The following is a 24,176-nucleotide window of genomic DNA, read 5'->3' as shown; positions in this document are numbered from 1 at the left end:
GACAACTGATGGTTATTAATGATTTCCATACCATAGTTTGGCTTACATTTTTGCCTGGAATCTGCTTTTACAGGAAATATATCTCTGCACTTGGGATTGGTTGACACCATAGATGCTGGTCCATGTAAAGGTCCCTCCTATAATAATTGTCCAGAATGTATGTCTTTGCAAAGGATTGGGATCAAAACTAAATGAAAAGAAACAGAAAACAAATTTTAACTATCAGCAAAAAACTACAGAAAATTCTCCTAGAATAGTTTTTGGAAGCAAGCAATGTATATCTATGTAAATATGCATACAGACATAAATATGTACAAATTTATTAAATAATAAAAAAGGCAGAAATATTCCTAACTTAAGTTCAATGAAATAAAATTGGATACTTTCAGAGAATTGGAAATTCTGGATGGGACTGAAGAAAAATGAATGCTCTAATTATTCTGAGCTTTCATAAAAATTGTTCTCCTGTGACCTTAGGAAACTGTTATTTAAACAAGTCTGCTATGCTGAAATCAGAGAAGAGCATGAAACTAAAAAGAGAGAGAGCAATAAAGACAGTAAAGTTCCTAAGTGCATCAGCAATAGATATGGTACTGAAATGAACACAAAATTGACACATTTTGCATATATAATTTCTCTCCTAGCACATGTACAGTCATATTTCTAATTTATATTCAAGCTCAAGAACTCAGTCAATTAATGCAATTTAAAGGCTTTCATCTTCTAAAACTACCATGTCATTATAATCATGCTTTCTTAAAATGCTGTGTGCACAAGTTAAATGCTAATAGTGAAAAGTCACTTTATGACATGTACTTAAATCCAAAATATTGCTACAAAGAAAGTTCAACTTCTGTATTTAATATTTTTTTGACTCTTCTTAATGCATTATCTTGGAAGGAATGATTCTGTTCATCCATGATGAGTTTGACAAATTTCTGCAAAATTGGCTTTCATAGAAACTTTCTAAAAATTATGAAATTCTGCAAATCCATTTCAATCTTATATTTAAGATTAGTTGAGTAAAGTGTTCTGATTTCATGTATATCCCAGCATTCCTATGGAAATATAAGAGCCTCTATTCTATTCTTTAACACTTCATATCAAAGTTTAAGTGTTTCAAGGGTGTTGACCATTTAACCCATAGAGAAAACAGCTACTATATTAGCTAATGGATATCAAGAGACAAAAGGATTCAGGAATCTACTCGAGGGAAGTAAGACAAGATTTAGAACACCCAATTTAGTGGTTTTAGGCCATACAGAATATATAAGACAACTATAGACCATACAGAAAATACCAACACAAAATCCTTCTCTTGGTTTATCACCACCAGAGCAGATATTTTGCCCACCATATTCTCAAACATATCAGACTCACAAGGAATATACAATGAGGCTTTTCATTATTATTTAATGGTTGACAGCCTCCAAAGTAAAAGTCACAAAAGTGTCTAATCTTTTACTTTTAAGAATCTCTTATTGGTGTACAAGTTGTCACTTCAGTGCAGCAATATGGATTGCCTTTGTACAAAGTGACAGTTATCTTGCAGAAAAATGATTGGTTCCATACCCCCTCCCTTCAATCTCGCCTACTAGGAAATTTAGGAGTAATCAAGATCTTCTGAGTGGCCACTGGTTGTTTCTGCTTCTTGGTATCCATTCTCCTGTCCTCTAGTAACAGCAACCCAATTTACTTTGGGGAAAAGACCATTTCACCATAAAATAGTCTAAATGGTTGTCAATAAAATGTCCTGCTCCGGGGCGCCTGGGTGGCTCAGTTGGTTAAGCGACTGCCTTCGGCTCAGGTCATGATCCTGGAGTCCCGGGATCGAGTCCCACATCGGGCTCCCTGCTCAGCGGGGAGTCTGCTTCTCCCTCTGACCCTCCCTCCTCTCATGTGCTCTCTCTATCTCATTCTCTCTCTCAAATAAATAAATTAAAAAAATCTTTAAAAAAAAAATTAAAAAAAAATGTCCTGCTCCACTCCTACTAAGGGATGGAATAATGCCCAAGCTAGGACAACTGGAGGTGCTCTTCCTTGGAATCTGAATCCTGAGGTTAAAAAAAAAAAGATTATTGAAAATAGTTGAAGTTGATTCATCATAATTCAACTTTCTCTGCAAATTAACACATTGTCCCAGTCCAATTTCCAACAAGGCTCTTCTCAAACATTAGCACCATTTTCAGAAAACTAGAAGAGAGTCACCAAGTAAGAAATTTTTTTTCTTTCTCTTTGCCAATGATTTCGGCTTGCCTGTCTCAAAGTAGGACTGCTTAAAGAGGAAATAAGCCAGTCCATGTCAAAATGAGCCCCTCCCCATATTGAACATGATAACAAGAATGACACTACTGATCCACAGTAGAAGGTGTTTTAAATATTCTTCTAAGGGAGAAGGAAAGATGGCGGAGGAGTAGGGGACCCTATTTCAACTGGTCCCCGGAATTGAGCTGGATATCTACCAGACCACTCTGAGCACCCATGAAACCAGCCTGAGATGTAAGAAGATCTGAATCTCTACAAACAGAATATCGCAGGCGGTTGGTTTTGAGGTACGAAGCGGGGAGCCCTGATTCCGCAGGCAGATATCTGAGGATAAACGGCAGTGGGAAGGTGCCTGGCCGTGGGGATCCTACACCGCCAGTGAGTGACAGCCTCGCACGCTGCGGACAGGACACAGACTTGCAGACCGGTAGCGCAGGGGAAAGGACTTTAGGGCAGCCCCCGGGGCAGAAACCCGGACTGGTGGGGTCACGCATGCGTGAACTGGGAGCGGCTGGCGGTTTTAGAAGCACAAAGGGCAGAGACATGCTCTGACCTGGAGGCAGGACTGGGGGTGCTGTGGAGGGGCGAACAACCCAGGCCGCTGCAGTTTATAGCAGCACGGACAGAAACAGAGACAGTGTGGCCTGGAGAGCTCACTGAAGAACAGACTGCGATCTCTCTGCTCTGAGGCAGAAGGTTGGAAACGGTCTCTTCTGCTCTGACTCGCGGAAGAGATGTGAAAAGCCACCAGGGAAAGCCGCCAGAGAACAAAAGCCTCAAAGACTGATTCCCACTGAGCCCATCCCCCACCACAGGGGGGCAGGGCAACTCCGCCCAAACAGGGTTGCCTGAGTAACAGCGCAGCAGGCCCCTCCCCCAGAAGACAGGCTGGGAAAACAAGTGGCCAGCAACCCTAAGGTCCCAAGAAAACAGGTGCATCTTGTTTGGGTTCTGGTCAATAATTTGGACTCTATACATTCCCTCAAACACCCATCAACAGAATGACTAGGAGGAGACACCCCCAAAATAGAAAAGACTCAGAGATTATGACTTATGCTGCAGATTTACAAATGGATGCAGGTATAACCAAGATGTCGGAGATGGAATTCAGGCTAGCAATTGTGAAGACAATAGCTACAATGGAGAAATCAATTAATGACAACATAGAGTCTCTAAGGGCAGAAATGAAAGGTGAATTGGCAGAACTTAAAAATGCTATCAATGAGATCCAATTCAATCTGGATAATCTAACAGCTAGGGTAAGTGAGGCAGAAGAACGAATAAGTGACCTGAAAGACAATATAATAGATAAAAAGGGAAAAGAGGAGGCCAGGGAAAAACAACTCAGAATCCATGAAAATAGAATCAGAGAAATAAGTGACACCATGAAGCGTTCCAATGTCAGAATAATTGGAATCCGGAGGGAGTGGAGAGAGAGGACTAGAAGATGTATTTGAGCAAATTGTAGCTGAGAACTTCCCTAATCTGGGGAATGAAACAAACATTCGCGTCCTAGAGACAGAGAGGACCCCTCCCAAGATCAAGGAAAACAGGCCAACACCCCAGCATGTAATAGTAAAACTTGCAAATCTTAGAACCAAGGAAACCATCTTAAGGGCAGTTAGGGGGAAGAGATTCCTTATGTACAGAGGGAGGAACATCAGAATAACGTCAGACCTATCTACAGAGACCTGGCAAGCCAGAAAGGCCTGGCAAGACATATTCAGGGTACTAAATGAGAAGAACATGCAGCCAAGAATACTTTTATCCGGCAAGGCTGTCATTTAGAATGGATGGAGAGATGCAGAACTTCCACAACCAGCAGAAACTGAAAGAATATGTGACCACTAAGCTGGCCCTGCAAGAAATATTAAGGGGGGTTCTATAAAAGGAGAAAGACCCCAAGAGTGATATACAACAGAAATTTACAGGGACAATCTATAAAAACAACGTCTTCACAGGCAACATGATGACAATTAATTCATATCTTTCAATAATCACTCTCAACATGAATGGCCTAAACGCTCCCATAAAATGGCACAGGGTTGCAGATTGGATAAAAAGACAGGACCCATCCATATGCTGCCTACAAGAGACTCATTTTGAACCTAAAGATACATCCAGACTGAAAGTGAAGGGATGGAGATCCATCTTCCATGCCAGCGGACCTCAAAAGAAAGCTAGGGTAGCAATTCTTATACCAGACAAATTAGATTTTAAACTAAAGTCTGTAATTAGAGACACAGAAGGACACTATATCATTCTTAAAGGGTCTATCCAACAAGAAGATCTAACCATTGTAAATATCTATGCCCCCAACATGGGAGCAGCCGTCTACATAAGCCAACTGTTAACCAAAATAAAGAGTCATATTGATAACAATATGTTAATTGTAGGAGACCTCAATACTCCACTCTCAGCAATGGACAGATCATCTAAGCAGAAAATCAACAAGGAAACAAGAGCTTTGAATGATACATTGGACCAGATGGACCTCATAGATATTTACAGAACATTCCACCCTAAAACAACAGAACACTCATTCTTCTCGAGTGCGCATGGAACTTTCTCCAGAATAGACCACATACTGGGTCACAAATCAGGTCTCAACTGATACCAAAAGATTGAGATTATTCCCTGCATATTCTCAGACCACAATGCTTTAAAACTGGAACTCAATCACAAGAAAAAATTTGGCAGAAATTCAAACACTTGGAAGCTAAAGACTACTCTGCTTAAGAATGTTTGAGTCAACCAGGAAATCAAAGAAGAACTTAAACAATTCATGGAAACCAATGAGAACAAAAACACATTGGTCCAAAACCTATGGGATACTGCAAAGGCAGGGGGGAAATACATAGCCATCCAAGCCTCACTCAAAAAAACAGAAAAATCCCAAATTCACCAACTAACTCTACACCTTAAAGAACTAGAGAAAAAGCAACAAATGATGCCTAAGCCATGCATTAGAAGAGAAATAATTAAAATTAGAGCAGAAATCAGTGAATTACAAACCAGAAACACAGTAGATCAGATCAATGAAACTAGAAGTTGGTTCTTTGGAAGAATTAATAAGATCGATAAACCACTGGCCAGACGTATCCAAAAGAAAAGAGAAAGGACCCAAATTAATAAAATTATGAATGAAAGGGGAGAGATCAAAACTAACACCAGGGAAATAGAAACAATTATTAGAAATTATTATCAACAACTATATGCCAATAAACTGAGCAATCTGGATGAACTGGAGGCCTTCCTGGAAACCTATAAGCTGCCAAGACTGAAACAGGAAGAAATTGACAACCTGAATAGGCCAATAACCAGTAACGAGATTGAAGCAGTGATCAAAAACCTCCCAAAAAACAAGAGTCCAGGGCCTGATGGATTCCCTGGGGAATTCTATCAAACATTCAAAGAAGAAATAATACCTATTCTCCTGAAGCTGTTTCAAAAAATAAAAACAGAAGGAAAGCTTCCAGACTCATTCTATGAAGCCAGCATTACCTTAATCCCCAAACCAGGCAAAGACCCTATCAAAAAGGAGAATTTCAGACCGATATCCCTGATGAATATGGATTCCAAAATCCTCAACAAAATCCTAGCTAATAGGATCCAACAATACATTAAAAGGATCATCCACCACGACCAAGTGGGATTTATCCCTGGGATGCAAGGGTGGTTCAACATTCGCAAATCAATCTATGTGATAGAACACATTAATAAGAGGAGAGAGAAGAACCATATGGTCCTCTCAATTGATGCAGAAAAAGCATTCAACAAAATACAACATCCTTTCCTGATTAAAACTCTCCAGAGTATAGGGATAGAGGGAACATTCCTCAAGTTCATAAAATCCATCTATGAAAAACCCACAGTGAATATCATCCTCAATGGGGAAAAGCTGAGAGCCTTTCCCTTAAGATCAGGAACACGTCAAGGATGCCCACTCTTGCCACTATTGTTCAACATAGTGTACTAGAAGTCCTAGCAAAAGCAATCAGACAACAAAAAGAAATAAAAGGTATTCAGATTGGCAAAGAAGAAGTCAAACTCTCTCTTTTCTCAGACGACATGATACTCTATGTGGAAAACCCAAAAGACTCCACCCCCAAATTATTAGAACTCATACAGCAATTCAGTAATGTGGCAGGATACAAAATCAATGCACAGAAATCAGTTGCTTTCTTATACACTAACAACGCAACTGTAGAAAGAGAAATTAGAGAAATGATTCCATTTACAATAGCACCAAAAACCATAAGATACCTCGGAATAAACCTAACCAAAGAGGTAAAGAATCTATACTCTAGGAACTACAGAACACTCATGAAAGAAATTGAAGAAGACAGAAAAAGATGGAAAAATATTCCATGCTCATGGATCGGAAGAATAAACATTGTTAAAATGTCTATGCTACCCAGAGCAATCTATACCTTCAATGCCATCCCAATCAAATTCCAATGACATTTTTCAAAGTACTGGAACAAACAATCCTAAAATTTGTATGGAATCAGAAAAGACCCCGAAACTTCTAGTTTCGTTGATCTGATCTACTGTGTTTCTGGTTTGTAATTCACTGATTTCTGCTCTAATTTTAATTATTTCTCTTCTAATGCATGGCTTAGGCATCATTTGTTGCTTTTTCTCTAGTTCTTTAAGGTGTAGAGTTAGTTGGTGAATTTGGGATTTTTCTGTTTTTTTGAGTGAGGCTTGGATGGCTATGTATTTCCCCCCTGTTGAAAAAGAAAAACAAAGCTGGGGGCATCACGTTGCCCAATTTCAAGCTATATTACAAAGCTGTGATCACCAAGACAGCATGGTACTGGCACAAAAACAGGCATATAGACCAATGGAACAGAATAGAGAACCCAGGTATGGACCCTCAACTGTATGGTCAAATAATCTTTGACAAAGCAGGAAAAAACATGCAATGGAAAAAAGACAGTCTCTTCAATAAATGGTGCTGGGAAACTTGGACAGCCACATGCAGAAAAATGAGGTGGGGGGGGAATTGGAGGGAGAGATGAACCATGAGAGACTATGGACTCTGAGAAACAAACAGGGTTTTAGAGGGGAGGGGGTATTGGTTAGCCCGGTGATGGGTATTAAGGAGGGCACGTACTGCATGGAGCACTGGGTGTTACACGAAAACAATGGATCGTGGATCACCACATCAAAAACCAATGATGATTGTATGGTGACTAACATAACATAATAAAATTAAAAAAAAATAATAAATAAAAATAAATATTCTTCTAAGTTGTGTGGTATATATGTGATAAAATATCTAGTTTCTCCACTAGTCTTTCTCTAGGAAACCTAAATAGCTGTTTAAGAAATGCTATATCATACAATATACTGACACTTGAGGCATTAGTCATAACTTTCTAGTCAATCTTCTAGAAATAATATAGAATATTATAAAATATTTATATATAATATCAATAGAAAAATTCTCTAGGCTACTTGAGACAAAGAACTGTCAAAATGACAGCATGGCCCTTTAGTGTTTTTCTCTTAAGAGGTTTCCTTATCTTATATCTCCACTATCTCTTCCCTAATTACCCTACCCCACCCTTTGACCAATTCCAGATTTTAATATCTGGAAGAAAAACACTCTTTTGCTATCAATCCTTTCTCAGGAGGAAGTTACATTCCATGTACCTAAGTAACCATCTGACTGCTTTAACCCCTTAAAGACCTGGTGGAAACCCCTCACACATTAACTTACCAGCTTCAATTTTTTGTACCACATTCTTAGCCATCTATTTGTTTTCTAATGTAAATCTACTACTTCAATAATGAGATTATTTTTACAGAAACAACAACAACAACAACAACAAAAGGAGTGATCTATTGACCAGGAGATAAATAGCAACTTACTTCCAGAAGTTTAATCTTCCACCCTTATAGCAATCATTTAGAATAGTGCTGATCCCACCTTGAATCACTGTAGCCTGTATAATTACAGATGCAAATCCAGCCACCATGATCCCAACTTGAAAAACATCTGTCCAGATAACAGCTTTAAGACCACCCTTTGAGGAAAAAGTATATTAGGTTTAATGCTCTTATCAGACATTATTAATCATCTACATGGTTATATACTATGCTGGACAAAAGTAATGAAAACATAGATCTTGGCTAAGGAATAGACTCAAGGTGGTAGATAGTAAGGTTGGGAGAACCTTCAAGAAAAGGTGTGATTTAAGCCAAGCCTCCAGACAGAAGTAGAGGCAAAGATGGAAGGTCATCCCAGAAGAAAAAACAGCATGGACAAAAGCATAAAGAAGTCAAAGTCCATGACATGTTGAGTGTGGCCAGATATACCTTTTGGAGCAAAATGAAATGGTAGAGGGAGATTGCTGGGAAGAAAATTCAGAGTAAAATTGCAAAAGGCAAAATAATCATAGATTTTATCCTATTGGCAGGGCTGCTATTCAATCAAGTATGCACATAGAAGGTCATACCAGTTGTTGAAATACTAAAATTGTTTTGTACTAGCCACTGCCAAAAACTTCCCAAGTGTCTCCCTCCAGGTCCTATGTCCTTGGCTGAACCATCCCCTCCCTGAGATCCCCATCTTCTAAAAAATCCACTAAAGTCTTAAGACCTAGTATGTCCCATATGCCATAAGAGTTGTACAACTGCTAGGGACTAGCATCCATAATAATATCATTGTCCATAGTATCTGGTTGTTACATATTTTGACTGTGATTCCTGCTTATAGGCAATGGGAAGTTAGGCTTCTAAGCTGAGGAATAATATGAATGCAAATATAATAATTTAGCAATAGTAAGGATTAATTAGGAGACAACACTGAGGACCACTGCAATGGTTCATGTAAAAGAAAAAAGTTTCAGTTATGATCAATGTTCTATAAAGAATCAAATTTTTCCCTAGACGGAATATTTCTTATAAAAAGTTACACTGTGGGAGGTAGGAGTAGGGGAGGACATATGAAAAACCTAGTCTGCAGAACACAACTATTGGAATTTTCAACTTTGGAAAACAGTTGGTAGAGTAAAGAAGAGATAATGTTCTTGACATACCAGTGTGCAGTAGAATGTACAGACCACCCCTGTTGCCACTACTGCGCCCCATAGATCAAATCCTGTGACTGTAAAAAGAAAAAAAGAAAAGAAAATGTCTGCATAACTGCGAAACATGTACAATAAAAATATTTCTCAAAAAATCATCAGTAGGAAGCTATATCATTTATGGGGCACTATCTTTCTACATACCTCTCTACTCTTGCCTAGAACTAGGTCCAAATCTCATAAAATGCCCCCAAACAAATTTACTCAATAAGTTAAATGGAACTGGTTTCTACCCTCAGAGAGCATACCTAGATCCAACATTGACTAAATTAAATACATGGAAAAGCATTTATATTGTAATGAAGCTAAGAAACAACTTGATACTATGAGGTAGTTATCCAGACTGAATGGGGTCACAGAGTATGTGTCATCATGGTTCAAATAAACACACTATTCTACCAGTGCTTGAAAGACAAGTTATGCATGTAACTAAGATGAGACCAAGAAAGAGAAAAGTTGTATAATTTGCTACCATTTATCTAAGAAGCGGAGGGGCATATTATATTGTTTTTAAATGGAAGGATAACAACTCTACCCACATATGTGATAATCTATATAAAATGGACCAATTCCTTGAAAGACAAAATAGGCCAAGACATTCATGCAAAAAGAAATAGATTATCTAAATAGGCCTATATCTATTAAAGAAATTGAATCAATAATTAAAAACCTTCCAAAACAGAAAGCTCTAGGCCCAGATGGGTTGACTGGTAATTTCTACCAACTTAAGGAAAAATTATACCAATTCTCTGCAATCTCTTTCAGAGAATACAAGCAGAGGGAATACTGCCCAACTCATTCTATGAAGCCAGAATTGCTCTAATACCAAAACCAGATAAAGACATTACAAGAAAACTACAAACAAATATTTCTCATGAACACAACTGCAAAAATCCTCAACAAATTGAAGATTAGCAAATTGAATCCAAAAGAGTATAAAATGAATTATACACCGTGACCAAGAGGGATTTATCCCGGGTATGCAAGGCTGGTTCAAAATTTAAAAATCAATTAATGGAATCTATCATATTAACACACTAAAAAAGAAATATCACATGATCATATCAAAAGATGCAGAAAAAGCATTTGACAAAAGGCAACATCCATTCATCATAAAAACTTTCAGTAAACTAGGAATAGAGGGGAACTTTCTCAACTTGATAGACTGTCTACAAAATTCCTACAGCTAACATCCTACTTAAGACTGAGAGACTCAAAGCTTTCCCACTGAGATCAGGTCCAAGACAAGGATGTTCCCTCTCACTGCTCCTTCTTAACATTGTACTGGAAGTCTTTGTTAATGCTATAAGGCAAGAAAGGAAATAAAAGGTATACAGATTGGGAAAGAAGAAATAAAATTCTCTTTTGTTGATAGATGACATGATCACTGATGTAAAAAAAAAAACTGGAACTAGTAAGTGATTAGAGCAAGGTTGTAGGATACAAGGTTAATGTACAAAAGTCCATTGTTTTCCTATAAAATAAACTAGCCCCAAATGTGAGTGACATAATTGGTAACTTTAAGATGTACCTTGATTCAAAGCCAGGGCAGAAGCACAACTGGAGTAACTTGGACATGCATACATTGTGGAGTAGGCATGTAAAATGGTATAACCATTTAGAAAAATTATTTTCCAGTCTCTCTTAAATTTTGTACCTGCATCTGCCCTGTACTGGGCTATAATAGGTGTTATGTTTAACTACACTGCTTCCAGGTATTCACCCAATAGAGATAAAAATATGTGTCAAAAGCAAATCCTCAGATACATGCTATCAGGATCTACAGGATGATTAAACTTGGTCTTGGTATTGACGAAGATGACACTACTGCTCATGATAACAATGTTGTCATAGCCAAAGAGATGCTGTTCCTCAAAGGGGATGACAACACATCGTGCATGGAAGAAGTAGACTAAGTGCTGTCCCAAGAATTATTTGTACATGTATTCAATACTTTATCTTTATTCCCTCTGGTAATATATTTTCAAGAATGTTTTTCTTTGGGCGCCTGGGTGGGTCAGTTGGTTAAGCAACTGCCTTTGGCTCAGGTCATGATCCTGGAGTCCCAGGATCGAGTCCCGCATCGGGCTCCCTGCTCAGCGGGGAGTCTGCTTCTCCCTCTGACCCTCCCCCCTCTCATGTGCTCTCTCTCATTCTCTCTCTCTGAAATAAATAAATAAAATCTTTAAAAAAAAAAAGAATGTTTTTCTTTGTTTTTGTTAACATTTTTAAAAATCTATATGATGTGACAAGAACTATTTGAGGAGAAGATAAGATTTCTTTCTGAGTGTGATGCTGTGGTATTTAGGAACTAAAGCCCAGCTAGTTTTTTGTTCCTAGTTCCACATTGGCTTATTTTAACGGAAGGAGATAACATTTGTTGTGAGATGTATGTAACCTAATGTTAACTGTGTGGTCTAAAGTGTTTAGCAATCAAACAGATTTCTTAGTAAGACCAAATTTTTTTGTCAGTGAAGTGTTCTGAGCTATACCTTGATGTTTAGAAGAAAAGTATTGATTAAAACAATTTTCACCTTCTAGGATCTACTTTTTAAGTCTTCTATCCCCTGTAGTTATCAACTGCATGTACCAGGCATCTAGAAACTAGTATGTTAAACTGAACCAACTTCATGGGAATAACTATCTATAGGACTTGTTTTCCAAAGAAGAGCATTGTTTAGAGTAGCAAAATTGTAAGCCTATTTAGGTGTGTTGTAAAGCTGTTCAAAAAGTAACTCAGCAAGTTTTGTGAGTGGAAATGTAGTGTTCAAGTCACATTCTGCTTTAAAAGGTTGTAAGAAATGCAAATGAATTAAAAAAAAAAAAAGCAAAGCAAGACAAAACAAAACCTGTACAAGAATGATCTTAGTAGTCTTAATTCATAATTGCCTAAAACTGGAAACAACCCAATGTTGTTGATGGATAAACAGATGTAGAGATACAGATGATGAAATATTAGCAATAAACAGGAATGAACTACTGAAACATGTAACAACATGAATGAATCTCAGAAACATTTTGTTGAGCAAAATAAACCAGTTACAAAAAAGGCACTGTTTGATTCCATTTATATAAAATCTAACAGGGAAAACTAATCTATGGTGATAAAAATCAGAAAGTGGCAGCTTGGGTTGGCAGGGGGGTTTATTACAAAGAAGCATAAGAAAATCTCCTAGGATTAGATGGTGAAAATAGTCTGGGGGCGCCTGGGTGGCTCAGTCGGTTAAGCGGCTGCCTTCGGCCCGGGTCATGATCCCAGGGTCCTGGGATCGAGCCCCACGTCGGGCTCCCTGCTCAGTGGGGAGTCTGCTTCTCCCTCTCCCTCTGCCTGCCTCTCTGCCTGCTTGTGCTTTCTCTCTATCTCTCTGTCAAATAAATAAATAAATAAATAAAATCTTTAAAAAAAAAAAAAGAAAATAGTCTGTATCTTGAGTTGTGTGGTGGTCACACAACTATGTACAATTGTTAAAATTCATCCAACTGTACACTTAATTTCTGTACATTTTATTATGTATAAGCTGTATTTCAACGAAAAAGGGTTTTTAATTTTAAAAAGCAAAAGGGGTGCCTGGATGGCTCAGTTAGTTAAGTATCTGACTCTTTATCTCAGCTCAGGTCTTGATCTCAGGGTTGTGAGTTTAAGCCCTGCACTGGGCTCTATTCTAGGTGTAGAGCAAAAAAAAAAAAAAAAAGTTTTAAAAGCAAGAAAGAGAAATTTAAGAGACAAATCGACTAATTGCAATTACATAAACTTATTTGAATCCTAATTCTAACAAACACTGAAAAAAATCAAGGAAATCTAAACACTGACTTCATATTGATATTTTTTAAAATAATGTTAATATTTTAGATATGAATATAGTATAATTGTGTTTACAAAACACATCCTGGTACAACCTTCCAGTTATAAAATACATAAGTCATGGAGATGTAATGTACAGCATGGTGACTATAATTAATAATCCTGTATTGCATGTTTATTGAAAGTTGCCAAGAGAGTAAATATTGAAAGCTTTCATCACAAGAAAAAGAACTTTTGTAACTATGTATGGAGATAGATGTTAACTAGACATAGTGGTGGTCATTTTGCAATATATGCAAATCTTGAATCATTATAATAGAATACAATGTTATATGTCAATTATACCTCAGTGAAAAAATTAGCTTATTTTTTAAAAGACATTGAATTCAGATGAAATGATGAAAATACTTCAGATTTACAGCAAAATAATCTAGTGAGGGAAACAGAATGAATTGAACCAAGAGTTGATAATTTTTAGCATAGAGTTAAGGGTACATTAGAGTTCAAAATACTGTTCTCTTTTTTTACTAGCATATGTTTGAAGTTTTCTATATATTTATTTTTTTTAATTTTATTTTTTTATAATTTTTTTTAAGATTTTATTTTTTATTTATTTATTTGACAGAGAGAGAGACAGCGAGAGAGGGAACACAAGCAGGGGGAGTGGGAGAGGGAGAAGCAGGCTTCCCGCGGAGCAGGGAGCCCGATGTGGGGCTCGATCCCAGGTTCCTGGGATCATGACCTGAGCTGAAGGCAGACGTTTAACGACTGAGCCACCCAGGCGCCCCTCTCTGTATTTTTTTAAAAAGGTAAAAGGAAAACGATTGGACCTAGAGAACGTTAAGATCCATTTCAGTTAAACAAGTTTCTGTGGAGCATCTGTTGCACACCAAGTACTATATTTATCCTTGGTCACAGTAAAATACGCAGTTGATATTCAAGTGGTCAAAATGCAGCAGCCTCTTGGGTTCTAATTTCTAGGGAATAGTCCAATAAACTGATAAGAGCAGAGTCCTCGAGTTCTTCATAGATAGAAGGCAGTACTCTCTTACTGCCAGAACTGTACTTTAAAACCCTAAAGCCACAACTTTAATTACACTTACATTATACTTACAGCCAATAGGTAACTTATGAAGTTTATAGCTCAGCTCTTTATACACGAAATGACCCATTCATGATGTTGGTAATATTGACATGGAACATGCCTGACATTCAGAATTCAAGAGCATGTTATATAATGTTATATAATAATATCGTTTGTAACGATACTATTGTACTTTATAAACTTAGGTAATAATTACTATCTATTTACCATGAAAGCAGGAAATTAGAGTGTGGGTTTAGCAGGGCTTTTCAATTTTATATGAACTCCAGGAACTACATCACATTTTTCCCATCAGAGTTCACTTGTACATTTCATAAGGAAGCTTTAGAGATAAACTCACATCTAATTGATAAGAATTCAAAGGATATGGGGTTTTCCCAAAGCCTTTTGAGGATATGACTAAAATGCACTTTTGCTGAAGTAAACTATTCCAGTTTCATGGCTTTTATCTGCTCAAAACCAAAGAGTATAGGAGTATGTCAATCACACCATCTTCATATATTTGTTTAAAAGGACACCATAGCCATCTTTCATCTTGTCGCTAGGAGCAAGATGATATTTCAAATTGCACAGATCTCCTTCTCTTGCATTTTGGACCACATTAGAAATGGAAATAAGAAAAGCTCTCTCCTTGCCATATTTTACAATGGAACTGAGCTGAGTAACACAGAAGCCTCTTGACTATGGGCTCCAGATTACAGCCGCCAAGGAAGAAAGTAACAGCCATTCATGTTTGAGGTGATAGACCATAGGGGCTGTTCATTCTGAACTAATGGAGCATGGCGGGTTGGCACTTCAGAGATTCACTCCTCAGCGAGGTCTGCCCTTCTATTAATCATAGATCTTTTGGAGCTATCGATCCAGGAATGCAAAGAAGCTGCTAAACACTAAGCCCATCTTGTTCCCCTCAAGTTGATGCAGGTTCCTGGAAACATCCCTTCGTTTCCCCATCTCCCCAAAGAGGGAATAAGGTCTATTAAAAGTGATCCCCAAAATGTGAGTGACATAATTAGTAACTCTAAAATGTACCTTGATTCAAAGCCAGGGCAGGGGCATAAATAACAATTCCAGTATACAGAATCTATGGGAAAAAAGAAACCAAATAAACTGTATGAATTATAAAATAAATTATCAATTTTTTTTATAAACTCAACAATGAATTAAAACAGTAGTTTCAATATACTTAATGAAATATGTTTGTAACTTGAAAATGTTATTTAAGTAAAGTTGATTCTCCTTTTCTGTTTGTGGTGTGGTCATAGGTTACAAAAATCTTTTATGACCAATTTTGTTAAAATTATGGACTTTTCACACAGTGCTTAATGCAGATAGTCACTGATCTATCACCTCAAACTTGAAATCAATTCTCCTCAATCTAAACAATTAGAATGAAAGAAAGAATACAAATTTAAAAGGAGATGGTCCCTCATTCATACACTTTCAAACTATTATTAATCACTGCATAATTAACTGGGAAAACTGAAAATTTTAGAAACTGGTTTTAAAACGTTTGCATGCTCATTTATTAAACAAAAGTATAAATTTGCACTAAAAAAATCCTGAAAGCCAACAAAAACTGTATTCCATCTTTTGTATATGTTATTTTTCACTCATACACCTAACAAATATTTATTAATCCAGGGTACAACAGTATGAAAAATATGGTCTTTTTTCTCAGAACATCATTTTTACTGCATTTGATCTTTCAAATATATCATATATATTCTATGTGATTTGTTCTATAAAAATGTATTATGATTCTATGATTTTATGTTTATTCTATAAAAACATATTATGAAAAAAGCCATATTATATAGTATTTGAATGTCTGATTATATTACATGGGTAGATCAATGGAAGTAAGTCCTTCAAGTGGGAGATGCTTTCCTCTTTTTTGCAAGAATGAACCAGCTTTCCACAGTCATCATCCTGACCAAGTTGAAGATTTGAAAACATGGCCATGTACCATCTTCCTAACACTTGTTCCCCACTTCCCATTTCTGTAGGCATTTCTAAAAATGATCCAAAGAGGGTCTGAACAGTTGATAAATGCAAGCTACGAGGTTCAGTTCTTTGGCAGGATCTTTACCAAACCCCAAAGGGCTCCTTCCTTTTACATTGGAAGTGTTAATGACCAATTTAAGTTATGCAATTTACAGAGACATAAAATGGAGTCAAGTTAAATAATTTACAAAGGTACTCTGTTACGCTTTTGCAAATGCTTAGGTAGCTTGCCATTGGAGAAGAGAATTACAAATAGGGATGAGAATGAAAACTCCTTCCTGGACCTCCATTATCAAACCCATCCCTAAAGCACACAGCTGCCAAGAGGAAGATCAATGTAAATGAAGTGACAACCATCATGACAAGCCTCCAGCAACCTGAATGAAGAACGGAAAATAATGACAAGGGCTTTCCCTTTTTGGTTTCCTCCTATTTTCAACACCTCTTTTTTTTTATCTTTTATGCATTTACCAAATAAGCTTAGCCCAGATGCCTTAGCTGAAAACATTCTAGACAACAAAAGGTAAAGCAAATTAATGGAGAGTGACTTACTGTTTGAACAATGAAGAGGACTGTTCCACAGAGACGGACACCTTTGTTAAATCGGAGCTCTAAATACTGTTTCCAAAAAAGGAAGAAATGGTTACTATGTGAAAACTTTATACACTTTTCAAAAATCAGCTGCTTAACAAGTAAAGGGGTTAGAAATTTAAAGGAAATTCAGTCATCAAAAAGAATGAAATCTTGCCGTTTGCAACGACATGGATGTAACTAGAGGGTATTTGCTAAGTGAAATAAGTCAGTCAGAGAAAAACAAATACCATATAATTTCACTCATGTGGAATTTAAGAAACAAAACAGATGAACATAGGGGAAGGGAAGAAAAAATAAAATAAGATAAAAACAGAAAGGGAGGCAAACCATAAGAGACTCTTAACTACAGGAAATAAACTGAGGGTTGCTGGAGGAGAGGTGGGTGGGGGGATGGGGTAACTGGGTGATGGGCATTAAGGAGGGCACTTGAAGTAATGAGAAGTTATATGCAGCTGGTGAATCACTAAATTATACCTCTGAAATTAATAATACACTCACTATATGTTAACTAAATTGATTTAAATTTAAAAAAGAAATTTAAAGCAATTTCATAAATGTTTGTATTCTGTATTCCCACGTTGCAACTATTTTTCTTTACATAAAGCAAAATTACTCTTGCTTTAAAGTACAGTTCATTGGGTTTTAACACATACAGGACAGTTCCAAAACCCTCAGAGAACTCTGTTACGTTGTTCCATTGTGGTCAAACTCTCCCCCAACCCCTAAACCTTGGCAATCATTGATCAACTGTTCTCCATCCCTAGTTTTGGCTTTTGCAGAATATCATCTAAATGGATTATATTCTGCAATTTTAAAATGAGCAAAGTGCTGTTCTCCCCTTTCTCTTGGCATCTACTTCAGATATTTCCCTGATTCACTTGGGGATCAGCCCTTTCCCACTGAAGGCAATTGTGATAGAATTGTCTATCAAGGTGCCCTGCCTCTTTTGACTAGGGGGTGGTCACCTGACCCAGCTCAGCCAATCAGCTCCTCTCTCCAATGGATATTTGGATCTTGGAGGTATAATATAAAGGCAGAAAATGATTGGAGCAGAAGCAGACTGATCTGACAGTGGCCTGAAGAGGCTTCCCTGGCTTCTGTCCTTTTCACAGCCTATTTGTTCAGCTCTTCACTCTGTTCTATGGGTTACCCATATATCCTCCCAAATAAATGATTTTTTACGTAAATCGGCCTAAGTCAGTTTCTGTTCAGATCCAAAACCCTGCCAATTTTTCCTACTCTCCTTGGCATCTGCTGTATCTTAAAATATAGTCGACCCATCTCCTATATTATATGTCATAATATAGAGTTAGAATCATAGAATTTTAGAGCTGGAAGGAAGCTGGGGTCTCAAACATTCTTTAACTTGAGTATTATTACTCACGTAGGGAGAATTTTAAAGCTGAAAACAGTCTTTATACCAGAAAAAAAAAGAGGAAAAACTGACATTAAGTAATAATCTGGGGAAATGACACTAGATATTTTTGCTCCAAAATCACAGGTAACAGTTATAGAGTACTTGCTGTGTACACTGTCCTCCCAACAACTCCCTGAGGCCAGTACCACCTGTTACGGGGGAGGGCACCGGGGCTCAGAGAGAACACCAAAGCTGCAACCTAATAGCTCTCAGAGCCACAATGCAAGTCTAGGACCATTTAATGCCCAAATCTGGGCAGGGAACAACTACATTATTCCACATAAATAAGTAAGCTAACTGACCATGGCTTTGAGTGAGTAGGTGGCACTGATATATAGTAACACCTTCTGAAACAAATGAAACGTAAAAAATATGCAGCACAGTATAGTTTTGGGGAGGAGTTCCAGCCCTCAACCCAGTCCTACTTGTAACTGCACAAGCTTGGGGCAGTCACTGAAGATCTTAGGCTCCTCCTCTTAAAAATGAGGATCACAGCATTAACTCTTTCCCCTCTTACTTTGCAGGGGTTTGGAGACTACTGAATGATATAAATGGATGGGGAAATATTATAAACTGTTATTCAAAACTAAGACATTAAGAAGGTGCTATTCAAATCCACATATAAGTATAATTCACAATTATAAGCATACATATATAGGGCTCCTGGGTAGCTCAGCTGGTTAAGCGACTGCCTTCGGCTCAGGTCATGATCCTGGGGCCCTGGGATCGAGTCCCACATCGGGCTTGCTCTGTGGGGAGCCTGCTTCTCCCTCTCCCTCTGCCTGCCCCTCTCCCTGCTTGTGCTCTCTCTCTGTCAAATAAATAAATAAAATCTTTTAAAAAAATAAGCATACATATATATTCATAAATATATATGAATAATATATATAGAAATAAATATAATCCACAAATATATATATAAACATATATATTTATATACACACGCGCACACACACACACACACACATATTCTGGACAACTCAGTTCCAATACACAGATTACATAGATCCAGAAAGATCCCGAAAAAGTGGGGAATGAAACTGGATTCCTGCATTATACTTCTTATCTGTGGGTCTGGAAGTGGCTAAACACGTATCAGGCCTATACTTTGAAGGCAGGGATAAATAGATAATAAAAATGCTTCTGAACAGTCAATTCTAGCTTAAGAAATGTAAGTAGGAAGAGATTTCATATTTGAGCAAGAATGCCAGGGTATCACTCAATGCTGGACTTCTTATTCTGTGTAGATGTTTCCACCTCTCAGCATAAAACAAAAATTGCTCACAAGAAAGTGTTTGCTATGGCCAATTGTCAGGGACAAAGCATGTTATCTAACTTCCCTGACCCCCCACTGCTGGGCATCCACCAGTCATGGACACCCCCAGCATGCCCACAACTCTAGGTGTTTTGTTCTACTTCTCTTGTTCTCTCTGCACTCTTCTAAGCCCCGCCCGAGGATATAACAGACTTACCAGAGCCTTCAGAAGCAGCCAGTAGGCACCACTGCCTAGCCTCCAGGCATGTGTCTACTTTGCCTCATACTCTCTTATGTAGCTTAACTTTGTCTGCAACATGGGGCTCTCATAGTACCTCCCTTATAAGGATTGTTTTGAGTATTGAGACAGATAATGTGTGTATGTAAAACATGCAGCCCAGCACCACACATGTATTAAGCATTCGGTAAAAGTTAACTTTTTGCCATTTTTAGCTGGAACCCTGCTAACAGCCTCCACCGCGGGAAACGTGTGGGAAATCTGTTTCTGGTTGAGTTAATGTTGCTGCCCCCAAGGAGGAATGGGTCAGTGCTTATTAAGAGGAGCATTCCTCTCTGGGGACTGAAGTCTTCTTGCCAGGTTCTTGAAACCCTTTCTGAGTTCTGGAATTGGTTAACTACAGATCAGAGCTCACGGACTCAAACTGCCTAAGGGCTCATCAGGGAACATACACCAGTGGATCAGCCAGGTGTTCACATATTAAAATGTTGGAATATTCCTCATGTTCGCTAAGAAATATGTCCTCTCACATCTCTCTCAAAACCAAGTACTCCCTTCACCCCTGTCCATTTTCTCTTTTGCATTTTTGAGGAAGACAAAAATGCAGATAAAGATTTCTCTATCATAAGAAAGTAACCATGCACCTACAATGATGAGGCCTCAATATAGAAATTAACAGGGGGTGAGAGCAACGGCCTTATAACTGGAGTTCCTGCATCACAGGGAATGTGAGCCCCGTGTCACCAGTCTTATAAATTTTTGTTGTTGGGGGCGCCTGGGTGGCTCAGTCGTTAAGCGTCTGTCTTCGGCTCAGTTCATGATCCCAGGGTCCTGGGATCGAGCCCCACATCGGGCTCCCTGCTCAGCGGGAAGCCTGCTTCTCCCACTCCTGCTCCCCCTGCTTGTGTTCCTGCTGTCGCTATCTCTCTCTGTCAAATAAATAAATTAAAAAAAATTGTTGTTGTTTCTTTTTAAGATTTTATTTATTTTTTTGACAGATAGAGAGTGAGAGAGCACAAGCAGAGAGAGCAGCAGAGGGAGAGGGAGAAGCAGGCTCCCTGCTCATCAGGGAGCCTGACATGGAGCTCAATCCCAGGATCCTGGGATCATGTCCTGAGACGAAGGCAGATGCTTAACTGCTTAACCGACTGAGCCACCCAGGCACCCCCAGGCTTCTAAATTTTCAAAAGAAGCTAGAATCTGGAATTTTATTTGACTTCTCAACATCATAAATGCTAAATTATTTTTCTTTCAAAACACCATAAGGGTAAAAAAAAAAAAAAAGACAGAAAACAGAGTTTGGTCTGGGACAGCCAGTTTGTTACCTTTCAGCAAAACAGAGAATTTCCATCCTGCTCACTTCTGGGATGATGACTGAACTCTCCCAAACACAATGGCCAGAGTGAGTGGAAGGCACTGCTGCCCCAGGGGTGCCTCGCCCTGGGTGGCGTCACTATAGCCCAGGCGTTTGTCACAAACACTTGAGCCATTGAGGCCCTGTAGCCGGCACTAGTTGAACCAGCCTCACTAGGAAGCCACCTTTCCAATGGCTCTGGAGTAGAGCACACAGTACCTAAACTCAAGGACTGAGGTGGTTGCTGAGAATGAGTATCAGCACCCTCTGAATCATGCCCTGTGAGAGAGGAAACTTTGCCAGGTTTGTCCATGTTGCTCATGGGTTAGTACCTGGGGAAAGGAGACCAGTGAGGGCACTGAACAGGCCCCCCACTCCCCTGAGCTTTTATTCCCCCATCTCCACCCTGCACTCCCATTCAACAGCTCTTTAACCTAAACCAAACATTCCCCATCTTTGCAAAGCCCTTTCCTGCAGACAACTGAAGAAAATCTATAACCAGTGGAGCTATGCAATAGGAAAGATCATTTTCCTTAATCATCTTTCCACATACAGAGAAGGTAGGCCTGTTTAAGAACCTTGCAGCCAAATCTTCCTAGTGACCCCAAACAAACCACCTCTGCCACTATCACCACAAATCCTTAGGGTCAGCGTCTATCCGGCACTCACCCTGCTCCAGACACTATTCTGAATGCTACACTTGAATCATCTCATTTAATCCTCGCAACAACTGGATGAGGTAGTTGATATCATTTTCATTTTGAGATGAAAAAACAGGCACAAAGGTTAACTGAATCACCCAAGGTTACCCAGCTAGTAAATGGTAGAATCTGGTCTCAAATGCAGGGACTGAGACTAGAGTTACAGTACCTCAACCATTTGGGAATCTGCCTCTCCAGGGAATGTGTGTGTGTGTGTGGAGGCACGGAGGGGAGAGTGCAAATTCTTCTCCAACTATCCTGGAAAAGTGAATGGTGCCTGGGGACCTGGGACAGGGGATTCCTTTCAAGGAGGAGGGGCTGAGACTCGAACAACTTGCCCTCCCCCAGATAAGAAGTATTAAAATCTTTCCCTTTGACTCCAAATCAAAGATATTAAAGGAGAAAGGGCCTTTGTGAGCACTAGTCCAAATCATTCCGTTTACTTTGGAAGCCTCTTTTTCACTGAGCTCGTGAGAGTAAGCCCCAAGATTCTGTCGCCTTCACCAGACACCTCTCCCCAAAAGGGGATGGGGCAGGGGAGGTGATGGACATGGACAGGGAGAGATTTCAACGTGGGGGTGAGTCTGCCCCCAGGAAAATCCCTCCAAGATCCTGAAAAGCTCTGTCCCTTCCACCCCCACCCCACCCCCGCCCTTTACCTCGTAGGTGCTGGTAATTCCCAGTTTGTAGAACACGGGGAGGAACACCTCCGCGCTGATGGTCACCACAAAGAAGTAGGTGATGGCAAAGATGCTGAATATGGCCCCAAAACGGTAGACCTCCGAGGGGGTGCCCAGGACGGTGACGGCCGACATGAAGCTGGCGGTGAGGGACAGGGCCACGGGCACGGCAGTCATTCTGCGGCCGCCCATCAAGAAGTCCTTGGAGGTCTGCTGGCCACCCCCCGCGAAGGCGTAGTAGATGCCGATGGCAGCTGAGATGAGCAGCATCCCCGCGAACACCACGTAGTCCCACACCACGAAGGTGCCGATGCCCCGCGTCGCGTCCATGGTCGCTCGGTCTCCTGGGCCCTGCGTACAAACTGTGGCCCCGCGACGCTCTGCCGGAGCCCGAGCTTTACCTCTGCGGCTCCGCGCTCTGTTCTTATTCCCGGCGCCGCTGGCGCGGCGGGCGTGGCGCCCGCGGGGATCGGAGGCGTCCTCCAGTTATCCGTCCCCCCACCCGCCTCGAGCAGCCCCGAGCGGCTCCGCGAAGGTGGGAAGGCGGGAAGGCGCGGTCAGTGGCCTCTGCGCCCACCGCAGCCAGCCCAGCTGCTCTAACTGGGACTTCGGGGAGCACCTCCCCCCCTCACCTGGTGCCGGACTCGGGATGGCCGGGATCGCGGAGCGCCGCGGACACCTGGGAGAACTGGAGCCTCCAGCTGCGTCCTGCCGCGAATCCGCAAGGAGCTCTCCGCCTAAAGATTACCAACTGGCACCTGCGGGGACGCACCATTTAAATAAGCAGGCGACCTATGGGGGAGTGTGGGTCGAAGGGTAATTGTTACGCCTGTACTTTCAGCTTTCCAGTTCAACAGTCCGGGTCCTTAGGAGAAGATACACCTAGAGTTTTTAGATTGCCTTATTTGATAAATTAATGGGCGATTCTGGTGACAGTGTGCAGTGAGTTGATTCCAGTCCTTAGGCAGGTAAGCAATTACAAAGGAGAGGAAGAAATCTGTGCTATTGGGGACTGCCTTTTCATTCAATAAACATTTCTGATCCCCAACAGTCTCTCCTAAACATGACAGTTTCTGTAGTATTAATAAAATACCTACTATTAAGGAGTCTTATCATGTGACATAGAACATGCTTGGCACCTTGCACATTAACTAGTGTGATTCTCCCAATTACCCTTGAAGTAGGAGTCATCTCTATTTTTCAAATGAGGGAACTGGCATAGGAAGATGAAAACACTTGCCCAAGGAAATGGTGGCAATTAAGATTTTTATTCCAGGTCTGATCTCAGAATTTGTTCTTCGAATCACATATTTTGTAGAGTTCAAATGTAGATAGAGGTTAAATGTAGGCATAAATATGTACACTTAAATGAAGACACTTGAAAGCATATGGAAAACAAGATCATTTCCAATCCCCAGGACATATTTTAAGTGGCTTGTCTTGAAATATTACTAACAATACATGAGTTCAGCCTTGCAAAGCAATGTGACTCCCAGGTTTTTCCTGTAAAATAGACCCTCCAGTTAAAAGTACCCTGGCATAGGTCTATTTCAGGCCACCCTTGTTCATTGTCATACATCTTCATAATTTATGAGGTGATCCTTGGTAAACAATCCACAGAACGCATTTAGCCCAACCCAGTATGTGAAGGAAGAAAGCTA

The 24,176-nt window shown here is 39.6% G+C and overlaps 1 protein-coding gene across 1 annotated transcript in view; it reads right to left on the bottom strand.

Annotated features, from left to right (window-relative positions):
• SLC5A8 (solute carrier family 5 member 8) overlaps positions 1 to 23,007 on the bottom strand; it is a 70,485-nt gene extending 47,478 nt beyond the window's left edge. Inside the window, exons 1-6 of the mRNA XM_045867124.3 lie at positions 22,495 to 23,007; positions 16,829 to 16,894; positions 15,302 to 15,353; positions 9,318 to 9,385; positions 8,149 to 8,303; positions 47 to 187 (exon numbers count right to left, since the gene is read on the bottom strand). Of these exons, the coding sequence (XP_045723080.1) occupies positions 47 to 187; positions 8,149 to 8,303; positions 9,318 to 9,385; positions 15,302 to 15,353; positions 16,829 to 16,894; positions 22,495 to 22,845 (833 nt within the window). The 5' untranslated portion in view covers positions 22,846 to 23,007. The remainder of the gene's footprint in view (positions 1 to 46; positions 188 to 8,148; positions 8,304 to 9,317; positions 9,386 to 15,301; positions 15,354 to 16,828; positions 16,895 to 22,494) is intronic.
• Between the last annotated feature and the right edge of the window lie 1,169 nt (positions 23,008 to 24,176).

This window comes from Mirounga angustirostris, unplaced genomic scaffold (assembly GCF_029215605.1).
Source record: "Mirounga angustirostris isolate CCGP_5_RB_7025 unplaced genomic scaffold, mMirAng1.0.hap1 SCAF_5, whole genome shotgun sequence".
Taxonomy (NCBI): Eukaryota; Metazoa; Chordata; class Mammalia; order Carnivora; family Phocidae; genus Mirounga; species Mirounga angustirostris.
Note: the sequence above shows the minus strand (reverse complement) of the source record. Positions and strands in the feature narration are given on the sequence as shown.